This window comes from Corythoichthys intestinalis, chromosome 11 (genome assembly GCF_030265065.1).
Source record: "Corythoichthys intestinalis isolate RoL2023-P3 chromosome 11, ASM3026506v1, whole genome shotgun sequence".
NCBI classification, from domain to species: Eukaryota; Metazoa; Chordata; class Actinopteri; order Syngnathiformes; family Syngnathidae; genus Corythoichthys; species Corythoichthys intestinalis.
In genome coordinates, this window is record NC_080405.1 from 45,382,014 (window position 1) to 45,394,415 (window position 12,402).

A 12,402-nucleotide genomic window follows, 5' to 3' on the forward strand; every position below is an offset into this window, starting at 1 on the left:
AACTTGGAGTCCGCCATCTTTTTTTTTTTTTTTTTGTAATAGTCACGTGATCATAATGGGAGAATCAATGGGAAAGTGACAACTTCAAATAAGACATTGCACCTCCATGTAAATATCATAGTTTTCCTCATTTAGTGAGCAGCAGTCAATCCCAGTTGAGTTTAGCATACTATGACTTAACACCGACCAGTCATAAGGCACAAAACCCCAAGTGGGTACAAGGAGAACGGAGGGCAACCGCCAGGCCGGGGACTGGTGTTCTGCCAAAATGTCCTACATCGAAACCTAGACGAGGAAAATCTAATTTGACACTCAAAGTACTACCGTGCGCTTTCAACTTGTTTTGTTTAGATGCATACAGGCACAAAAAAATGACTTAAGAAAATACTTACATGTAGTTATGTCAAATTAGGACATTTTAAATATGCTACGTGACTAATGTGGTCAATAAATCAACACTGCTTTCAAGAAAACACAATGGTTTAAAAAAAGTATGAAATGGAAATACATGCAAAACAAATTTTTGAGGCAATGAAAAGGTAATTAAGTAACTCAATAAAAACAAAAATAGTGGGTAATTGCAGAGCACCGGTAATGGTCTACAGTGCATTTGCTACCAGGTCTCGATAATGACGTTGGCGTATCAGATTTGTTCCCGGATATAATAAGCCCACACGTTAGCGAAGATGACTGAAAAACAGACGTCTTTGTTCAGCTTTTTTTATGGGGAAAAGGCTACCTGAGGAGCCTACAACCTCAAAGAAATGCATTACCAAGAAATAGTTATCACCCCTTTTGAATTCTAAATCCTGCTTCTGTTCCAGGCCTGCCTGGGAGCAGAGGCTGAAGACAAATTCCACATGGTGGAGGTGGAGGCCCTGACTTATGATGGAAAGGCCACCAAAGTACCACTGGTTATGCTGAAGCCATCTGTCCTGCCTTCGGTGAGTTACACAAAGTACATTTTGACCTTTAGATTGTGTATATTTCTTTCTGAATAGTTTAATAAAGATGTCTTATTCATCTCCTAGATGGGTTTAGGCGGATTTGAGATCACGCCGCCAGTAACTTTGCGTCTTCTGTCAGGTTCCGGACCAGTGCACATTAGCGGACAGCATTTTGTCAGTAAGTGTTTACAATTCAGATCTTTTCACATGCAGTTTGAAAAATATGAACTGGGCAAAGAAAATCAAAATATAGGCGAGTCAAAATTGTGTAATTTCAAGCATACATTGATTACACATTGACTGTTCAAGAACAGTAGCACAGTGGACACGCTTTGTCATCACACGATCATGATGGGCTACTGGATCGCGACAGATTGCTACTGCCCATGCGCGAACAGACGGCATTTTCTTTTGAGGGATGAGGGCAGATTTAGATATGTACAGTGGGGCAAATAAGTATTTAGTCAACCACCAATTGTGCAAGTTCTCCTACTTGAAAAGATTAGAGAGGCCTGTAATTGTCAACATGTGTAAACCTCAACCATGAGAGACAGAATGTGGAGGGGAAAAAAACAGAAAATGACATTGTTTGATTTTTAAAGAATTTATTTCCAAATTAGAGTGGAAAATAAGTATTTGGTCGCCTACAAACAAGCAACATTTCTGGCTGTCAAAGAGGTCTAACGTCTTCTAACAAGGCTCCACTCGTTACCTGTATTAATGGCACCTGTTTTAACTTATTATCGGTATAAATGACACCTGTCCACAACCTCAGTCAGTCACACTCCAAACTCCACTATGGCCAAGACCAAAGAGCTGTGGAAGGACACAAGAGACAAAATTGTAGATCTGCACCAAGCTGGGAAGACTGAATCTGCAATAGGTAAAACGCTTGGTGTAAAGAAATCAACTGTGGGAGCAATTATTAGAAAATGGAAGACATACAAGACCACTGATAATCTCCCTCGATCTGGGGCTCCATGCAAGATCTCACCCCGTGGCGTCAAAATGATAACAAGAACGGTGTGCAAAAATCCCAGAACCACACGGGGGGACCTAGTGAATGACCTACAGAGAGCTGGGACCACAGTAACAAAGGCTAATATCAGTAACACAATCCGCCGCCAGGGACTCAAATCCTGCACTGCCAGACGTGTGCTCCTGCTGAAGAAAGTAAACGTCCAGAACCGTCTGCGGTTTGCTAGAGAGCATTTGGATGATCCAGAAGAGGACTGGGAGAATGTGTTATGAAACCAAAATAGATCTTTTTGGTAGAAACACAGGTTCTTGTGTTTGGAGGAGAAAGAATACTGAATTGCATCCGAAGAACACCATACCCAATGTGAAGCATGGGGGTGGAAACATCATGCTTTGGGGCTGTTTTTCTGCAAAGGGACCAGGACGACTGATCTGTGTAAAGGAAAGAATGAATGGGGCCATGTATCGAGAGATTCTGAGTGAAAATATCCTTCCATCAGCAAGGCCATTGAAGATGAGACATGGCTGGGTCTTTCAGCATGACAATGATCCCAAACACACAGCCAGGGCAACAAAGGAGTGGCTTCGTAAGAAGCATTTCAAGGTCCTGGAGTGGCCTAGCCAGTCTCCAGATCTCAACCCCATAGAAAATCTGTGGAGGGAATTGAAAGTCCGTGTTGCCCAACGACAGCCCCAAAACATCACTGCTCTAGTAGAGATCTGCATGAAGGAATGGGACAAAATACCAGCAACAGTGTGTGAAAAGCTTGTGAAGAGTTACAGAAAACGTTTGGTTTCCGTTATTGCTAAGAAAGGGTACATAACAAAGTATTGAGATGAACTTTTGGTATTGACCAAATACTTATTTTCCACCATGATTTGCAAATAAATTCTTTAAAAATCAGACAATGTGATTTTCTGGCTTTTTTTTTTTCACATTCTGTCTCACATGGTTGAGGTTTACCCATGTTGACAATTACAGGCCTCTCTAATATTTGCAAGTGGGAGAACTTGCACAATTAGTGGTTGACTAAATACTTATTTGCCCCACTGTATGTGTTGGATTAAACAATAAAAATATATATTTGTCTCTTTTTGGGGAGGGGTGATGATTTTTAAATTTTTTTTAAACCATCCCATGATAATGCCGTAAATAGAAGGACACACAACGCCTTCAAATGTTGAAACCCTTTTAATGTACATGTGTAGAAAATGAACTCAAAGTATACTCACATATGCAAATATGGGACTCTAAAGCCTTCGTTCATTTTTACAGTAATACTTTCTTACATATATCTTATCCAAGACTAATCAAAAAGGCTAGTTAACTCTTTTACTCCCAGCCATTTTCACCAGAGCAAGGCCCACAGAAAATTATGTTCTATTGCTATATAAACTTGGAACCCACCAAAAGAAAGATTAGACTCTCTTCTTTCAGCACAAAAAAAAAAGTAAGTTCGTATCTTTTTCCATTCTTTAGAAATCAGCATTAGAAAATAATTAGTTGGAGCAATTTTCCAATTTCTGATGAAAAAACTGAGAAAATGAGCTTTTTGTAAACGCATACATTTCAAACATAAGTTTGACTTTAACAAAGCTATTTTTTGCATTAGTTACATTCCAAACATCTGAATAATGTTTTAATAATGTAATTTTTTGTCTTTTACAAAATACCATGAACAACCAGACAAATAGAGCTTTAGATAGCAACGTAACAATTTATGCACACAGGACTACTAAGAGATGACTGTTTGTCACCGAGATGACGCCGTTGTCGCCACGTCAGCTGTGTAAACTTTTCCCTCATCGTTGTCTGTCTCACAAAGATGGATTATTTTTGCATTTCTGCGGGGTATGCTTGGCGAGCCGCTCCACGGGGGGTTTCACTCGTATTGCACGGTCGCCCAGCGCCTGGCGTCCCAGGCGTCCTCACGTTGTTTTGTCCGGTCGGAGCGCCGCCTAGGCTCATGTTGCCAGCGCTCTGACAACGCTGCCCGGCCGTTCACTGCTGTTGAATCGGGTTGCCTGGCCTTCCAAAATGCGGAACTGCCCTCCAGTGGCCAGTTTTATTGCTTTAAAATAGGTTTGGAGCGTTGTTCTTTGTTTCTCAGATACAGCGGAAGCTATATATGCTTCTTATTAAAAAAAAAAAACGCAAAAGACATATAAATACGTTTGTGGGAGAGTTGAGCATTTAAAAATAGAACGTATTCATACGTTTCTGGGAGCAAATGAGTTAAGCTATAGCTATCTTAAAAGTCTTGTATGTTATAACAAAATCTGTAAAGTTTAAATAGAGTTTTTGGTTTATTTTTAACAGTGTGAATTGTCTCTGAAGGGTTTAATTGGGGTGAGGCGGGAGGAAGACAATTAGGTATGTAAAGAAAGCACTTTTTAAATTCTTGAAAGACATTAAGTTGATGTAGAAATTGTAAGGGTGGAGGAATCGGTGCTGCACATTTTGTTCATTAGGTGGCTGTATGCACCTGGAAACTGATTCCAAGAAGAAGAATTTGAACGCGCATGCGCTGTATGACTAGCCAATTGCGACAAGCTGTTACGTGACCGCGCTGCACTTCCCCTGATGGTTTTATGCTCATAAGCGCAAGACATTCGGACATACAAATTAATTATTCTTGGAATGATCTGACATCTGATTTGAATAATTCGGTTTTTATATGTCTGAATTTAACATACATATAAATAAGCTTACGGACATCGCGGCACATTAAAAAAAGTATTTTGATTATCGGCGGATTGCAAGCAACTTTCAGCTGCAGACCGCCATCTAGTGTACAAGAATATGTAGCGTCCATGCCTTCACCCTCAAGATCTATACATAAACTTAATGTATTTCAAGAATTTAAACAGTGCAGTTTAAAGTCTTCCTCCCTCCTCATCCCAAGTAAACCACTCAGAGACCATTATCACCCAACGAAAGTTTAAAAAAATTATATCTATTGTTGAATTTATAACGTAGATATCTATATCTGCCGTCATCACTTGAGAGAAAATGGCGTCGGTTCGGGCATGCGCAGTAGCAATCAATTGCGATCCAGTAGCCTGTCACGATTGGGTAGTGACACGCTTCATGAGTATAAACTAGAGCTGAAACGAGTACTCGAGCAACTCGAGTAACTCGAGTTTAAAAACTGATCCGAGTAATTTTATTCACCTCGAGTAATCGTTTATTTTGACAGCTCTAAGCATCACGTTTTGCTAGGACTACTTTTAATGCGGGACAACGCGCTGTCACGTGCAGAGAGAAAGAAAGGAAAAAAAAAACTTACCGCAGCCGACAGCCGCCACAAACGACGCCGACGTTGCTAAATACTAGCTTGCACAATGCTACATTGGTAACAGGCAGCGTCTGGCGCGTCTCATAGAGATCACATGTATGTTGAACTAGATGCGAAATGACAGACTCGGCCGCGTCTGGGCAGCGTTTGTAAACAGCCGCCATCTTAAAGCAGTACAGCGCTAAACGCAAATAAAGAGCGCTAAGCGCTAATAAATAAGATTAACGTTACTGTCGCTACTAGCTCACGGAACGTTAGCCCTGCGGAGGGCTAGGTTTCAATTAATTATGACCACTGTCGATGCGTGGCTCACGTGTCTTACATACAGGCTTTAACATAACATAGCATTGTGGAGTGATGAGGGTGTAAAATAAAAACTTAATCATGCACTGCAAAAACTCAAAATCCTATCAGGACTTACAGTTTAGACTAACTTAAAACTTAACTAGAACTTAAAAATGGCTTGACACAAAGAGAAATTCAATTGAAACACGTGGGGAAAAAAATCCTAACTTTTAAGTGATGTGTGTTATCAAGCGTAACGGCATTTTTAGGTAAGATATATATATATATATATATATATATATATATATATATTAATAAGATCTAAAAGTTTTTTGAGTGAAAGCAGTGAATTAGTCTTTTTTTTTTTTTTTTAAACTAGTTACACCTGAGATGCAATTGTTGGCTGTTTTCAACAATATACATCGAAAATAAAGACATTGAGTGACTGAAAATGGTTCAATATTAGATGAAACGTCTTGTTTTCTCATGTATATGTATAATTGCTCTTCACCTAAAAATATATTTGGTTTATCCGATTACTCGATTAATCGATAGAATTTTCAGTCGATTACTCGATTACTAAAATATTCGATAGCTGCAGCCCTAGTATAAACGCTACAGTATATTAAAAAAAGGATGAATGATTGATGATCACTGATTTAGACACGTCATGTAAATCTTAATTGAAGACTTCTTTTGGTTTTGGTTTTAAGGTGTGAAAGATTCAGACAACGAAGAGGAAGAACACAACTCATCGCCGGTGAAGCGTCCAGCTGGTCAGATGATGGGGAAAAAGTCCTCACTGGTAGCGCTTTCAAACATTTGTTTTAGAAATACTCATTAAAAGAAGCTACACTGCTGGCCAAAATTATTGGCACCCCTTCAATTCTGTCAGATAATGCTCAATTTCTAAAATGATAGCAATTACAAATGCTTTGGTAGTAATATCGTCATTTATTTTGCTTGCAATGAAAAAACACAAAAGTGAATGGGGGGGGATCATTATCATTTTACACAAAACTCCAAAAATGGGCTGGACAAAAGTATTGGCACCCTCAGCCTAATACTTGGTAGCCCAACCTTTAGACAAAATAACTGCAAACAACCGCTTCCGGTATCCATCAATGAGTTTCTTACAATGCTCTGCTGGAATTTTAGCCCATTCTTCTTTGGCCAACTGCTCCAGGTCTCTGAGATTTGAAGGGTGCCTTCTCCAAACTGCTATTTTCTGATCTGTCCACAGGTATTCTATGGGATTCAGGTCTTGACTAATTGCTGGCCACTTTAGAAGTCCCCAGTGCTTTCTCTCAAACCATTTTCTAGTGCTTTTTGAAGTGTGTTTTTAGTCATTGTCTTGCTGGAAGACTCATGACCTCTGAGGGAGACCCAGCTTTCTCACACTGGTCCCTACATTATGCTGCAAAATTTGTTTGTAGTCTTTAGACTTTATAATGCCATGCATACGGTCAAGCAGTCCAGTGCCAGATGCAGTAAAGCAACCCCAAAACCTCAGGGAACCTCCGCCATGTTTGACTGCGGGGACCGTGTTCTTTTCTTTAAAGGCCTCGTTTTTTTTTCTGTAAACTCTATGTTGATGTCTTTTCCCAAAAAGCTCTACTTTCATCTAGGGGTGCACGATATCCATTTTTTGAAACCGACATCAATAACTTCCTGCTCCTCAAGGCCGATACCGATACGATAACCGATAATATATCTATAATTTTTCAATGTATAGTCACCTGAGTTTTTGAACACCTACAGGTCAAAAATACTAGTGGTTGATTCAGCTTTGATTTGCCTTTGACCGAACCAGAATTTTCATGATGACATGAACATTATTATAATGAACAAAACAAAGACAGTAACAAAACTTTGCATACTGGAAAAACAGGAGTGGAAACAAACGCACAAATCCCAATCCGACACCGTGCAAAAAATATTAATAGGGCCGATAATTTATTATCTTATCTGATTTATTATTCCTTTTATCGGACCGATAATTATCGTGCACCTCTACTTTTATCTTATCTGACCAGAGAACATTCTTCCAAAACATTTTTTGGCTTTCTCAGATAAGCTGGCTTTTTTTATGTCTCTGGGTCAGAAGTGGGGTCTTCCTGGGTATCCTACCATAGAGTCCCTTTTCATTCAGACGCCGACGGATAGTACGGGTTGACACTGTTGTACCCTCGGACTGCAGGACAGCTTGAACTTGTTTGGATGTTAGTCGAGGTTCTTTATCCACCATCCGCACAATATTTGTTGAATCTCTCGTTAATTTTTCTTTTCCGCCTACATCTAGGGAGGTTAGCCACAATGCCATGGGCTTTACACTTATTGATGACACTGCACACTGTAGACACAGGAACATTCAGGTCTTTGGAGATGGACTTGTAGCCTTGAGATTGCCCATGCTTCCCCACAATTTTGCTTCTCAGGTCCTCAGACAGTTCTTTGGTCTTCTTTCTTTTCTCCATGCTCAATGTGGTACACAGAAGTACACAGGACAGAGGTTGTCAACTTTAATCCATTTTAACTGGCAAGTGAGATTTAGTTATTGCCACCGCCTGTTATGTGCAACAGGTAAGTAAGAGGTGCTGTTAATTACACAAATTAGAGAAGCATCACATGATTTTTCAAAGGGTGCCAATACTTTTGTCCGGCCCATTTTTGGAGTTTTGTGTGAAATGATAATGATTTCATTTTTTTCTGTTGTCTTTTGTGTTTTTTTCATTGCAAGCAAAATAAATGAAGATATTACCACCAAAGCATTCGTAATTGCAATCATTTTCTGGGAGAAATTGAACATTATCTGACAGAATTGCAGGGGTGCCAATACTTTTGGCCAGCACTGTACGTTTAAAAATGCAAATCTGCTATATTCCTTTATTTGCTTTGCAGAAAAAGCTCAAGATGGACTCCGAGGAAGACAGCGATGAGGATGATGACGATGACGAGTATGTTTTAGTATTATTTATGACGAGTCCATGTTATCAGCCTCAAGTTTCATATTTCTTTTTGTTATTCTGCAGTGATGATGAAGATGATGACAGTGATGAAAATGAAGCCACGCCCCAGAAGAGCACAAAAAAGGTCAGACTGATCTATTTGGTAATTTTGTTTGTGCGTGCGTGTGAATAGTTATTGAGGTTTAGTTGCGCCATTCCATAGATTATTCAAATCAAAGTTTGACAGTGATATTTTTTTTCCACATTGACTAATTTTTCTTGGTGATATGCACCACAACAGCACAACTAAAATCACAAAATATTAGTGTTCACTTTTTTCCCTACATGTAAAAGTGTGTAGCTTGGTTTAACCCTTTAATGTCTGCAATATGAAGCAATTGTCAGAGAATCATAAAATTTGAAAAATAAGGTCTTTATGAAACCTTTTTTTCAAATTTGTAAAAAAAAAAAAAAATATATATATATATATATATATATGTATAATAAGCGCTCTAATATCTACAACCCTTGCGAAATACTGTTTTTGTTTGTTTTTGTTTTTTTCTCATGGAACCTGCAGTTGCATGAGTTGACATGTTGCATCCATTATTTTTTCTTTTGAGGAAAGATATTTCAAAATTCTGAATTAGTCTCAAAATCATGAAATTCTAAGGGTATCAAATGTGATACATTTGGCAAGACATGGTTAACCCTTTCATGCATGAATTATGATTTATTATTTTAACCCTTACAGGGCACTTAGGCTATGTTCATACTACAGGTCTTAATGCACAAATCCGATTTTTTGTCATATCTGTTTTTTTTTTTGGTGTGCCCATTCAGACTGCCTTTGTCCATTGAGACCATTCAAGTATTACGTACGCGCACTAATTCGCAGTCCGACACGTGCTGAGCAAGACGACCCAAATGCACAGAAGCATCAAAACAAATGACCACACACTGGTTGTTATCCATCATTCCAGGGATATCATATTTTGCTTTTTAAAAAGAGGACACAAATAACAGACATAAATAATCCCAGTTAGGCTTATATTCAAAGTATATGGATCGATAGCATGCAAGCATTGTCCGTGCATGTCACACGCACATACTGGCAGTTTGCCCCGACTCTCGGCCGTGTAAGCAATGTTGAAATATTGCTTATATGGAGCAGACAGAAAACCGATCATTCTCAGGCTTATCCTCAACCCATTTTTATTTTTTTTATGACTGTTGTCAAGTCCGACCCTTCCTAAAAAGCCGTGTTCAAGGCAAGCTAGGCGCTAATGACGCACAGCTGCACTGCTACCGTAGCGTCTCTCCCACTTTTTGGTGACGTAATTGCTGCATGAATTCCGATTTGAGAGATTGGACAGTACAGACCGCCGCGACAGTCTGGAAAAATGTGGCCCAGATCGGATTTGAACCACATACGAAAGTCACCCAGATCGGATTTGAAATGGTCCAGTTCCATGCGACTTGTCACGTTCAGACCGTCAAGTTAATGCCTCACTCGAGTCGGAAAAAAACGAAAAAATCGGATTCGTGCATTAAGACCTGTAGCATGAACGTAGCCTTAGTGGCTTCCATTGACGGCACAAGATGTCAAATCCATTTTGACTGGGAGGGGCGGATGACCCTCCCAGTCAAAATGGACTAAAACGTCAGCATTCATAGTAGAGGTGTGCAAAATTTCCGATTCTTAGATTATTCGCGATTCGGCCGTGGAAGATTCGAGAACGATTCACAAACATCCAAATTCCGATTATTGAAATATGCCAAGTAAAGCGGAAGTACAACACACTCAGCGCGCCGCGCGGTCTTCAGGACAATGAGGAACGGAGCAAGAGTAGCTAAACATCATGCTTCTCATTACCCGGCCCCTCGGGTAATGCCAATGCTCAACTCACGGCTCTAGCTCAACCCATGCCACGAGATAAAAAACACAACAACATACCTGACTGCTGCCAAAAAGCTGCTACAAAGTACATCCACATAATGTTACGCTAGATATCATTTATATAGGACTAGATGCAATATCGATTGGGTAGCGTTAGCAGCACATCTACAAAAAGCTAGATGCGGGCGTTAGTAAACGGCCGCCATCTTAAAGCAGTACACTTCCCTGCAAGGCTGTTGCAGCGAACCTTCCAAGCAAACCTAATTAACTTTTTATCTAAAATACTCCTAAATCGGTAAAATATTGACTTGAATCTATCTTTAAAATAGTTTTAAAACTTTCACATGTCGAAAGTAGACAAAAGGGAAATTATGGAATAACGGGAGCAATTTTAACAACTTTAACGGTTGATTCACAACATTAAATTAATTGAATGTAGTTTAAAGCTGCTGATACAGAATGGGGACTGGAGTTTTTTATTTACTGTTATTTTTGTATTTTTTTACTGCTATATGTTAACTTGATACTGAAATAGTAGTTTGGTTTAGCCTGAGAGTATTTTTGAACAATTTTGGAACTAATGTACAAAACATTGGGGGGAAAAAAAAAAAAGGAGGGGGATGCATCAATAATCGTTTTATAATCGAATCGGAGCCTCTGAATCGTAATCGTAATCGAATCGTCAGGTGCCCAAAGATTCCCAGCTCTAATTCATAGCCACTGTTCCCAGTTTAAATGAATTGGACGTCTATCACCATCATGGCATGCCTTTTCTGTTAAGTGTTTTTTTTTATATGTTTTTTTATTGACCAAAATATTCACTTGCTCTATAGAATGTTAAAGGTCTTAAGTGTCAACTTTTGATAGCTTTCTACTGTAGTGACCACTGTCCCTAAAAGGGTTAAAGCAAAGCTGCATGTCCAAAACGGCCGTTAGTCTTTGGTTGTCCACTTGGTGTCAGCATAGGCAGCGATTTGGGCACACAGATGCAGTTCTGTCTCAAGCCCTTTGGTCTTCGGCATCATTTAAACTCCCACAAAGCGCACGTATCCTGTGGCAACACTTCAATTGCCTCAAGCCCCGCCTATCACTTCTGCACCCACTGACCGTAGACCTGCTTTTTTCCCCCCTCTGTTCGAGGCAAAAACATGGAACTTTTTCATCCTGTTCGCACTTGTACCCACCTGTTTTCGCCGAGTAAAATACAGGGTGCGCTCGGTGTAATGATCGTATTTCTCCTCTGTAATCTACGGGAATTCTCACTGTCACACAAGCGGGACGGCCCCATTTCATTCCTACACTCACACCTATATGTAAAAATGTATGCTTTAGACAGGTATTTGTAGTAAATGCGCATTAATCTGTATCGGCAAGATACATTAGAACATCCTAAATTGATGTTAAATTCTAACACAACTGGAAAGGAAGGATTGGATATTGGTTTTAAATTCAATTCAATTTAATTCAAATTGTCTTTACCTTTTTCAATAATTATGAACATTCGTTGCTTATTCATTTAGCTCTGGGTTTATGAAACATGTCTGCAGAATTTGGAATTAACGCATTTACAAGAGCTTGATGATTCATTGCTACAACTAGGCATGTGCCGGTTAGAGATTCTGACTGTATGACAACCTTTAGCCAAAATATCACGGTTTTACGGTATCACGGTATTGTAATTACAGGTCTAAAATGTGTTACTCTGAGCTATTGTAGTTGGAAAAAACTTTTTTTTTTTTTTTTTTTTAATCATTGAACAGAATTTTTTTTCTCCAAATCATATTAGCAAATCGAAACATAAGTATATTGTTATGTTGAAATAAAACAAATATATATATGATATATTCTAAATAAAATTAAAATAAATGCAGTTCTCTTGGTGAGCCTAAACCTACAGTCACAGCTAAAAATTATTACCATCAGAACAAAAATAATTGAATTATTTTCCATAAAAGGCACGTGTGTATGACTCGTATCATGTTTCCATTATACACACACTCTTTCTCAACACAGACACTTGCCGGAGAGAATATATAAAGTTTTAA

At 39.1% G+C, this 12,402-nt stretch overlaps 1 protein-coding gene across 1 annotated transcript in view; it reads left to right on the forward strand.

Moving 5' to 3' along the window:
* npm1b (nucleophosmin 1b) overlaps positions 1 to 12,402 on the forward strand; it is a 60,463-nt gene that overhangs the window by 551 nt on the left and 47,510 nt on the right. The window contains exons 3-7 of the mRNA XM_057850408.1: positions 825 to 944; positions 1,032 to 1,125; positions 6,223 to 6,314; positions 8,411 to 8,466; positions 8,542 to 8,602. Coding sequence (XP_057706391.1) covers positions 825 to 944; positions 1,032 to 1,125; positions 6,223 to 6,314; positions 8,411 to 8,466; positions 8,542 to 8,602 — 423 coding nt within the window. The remainder of the gene's footprint in view (positions 1 to 824; positions 945 to 1,031; positions 1,126 to 6,222; positions 6,315 to 8,410; positions 8,467 to 8,541; positions 8,603 to 12,402) is intronic.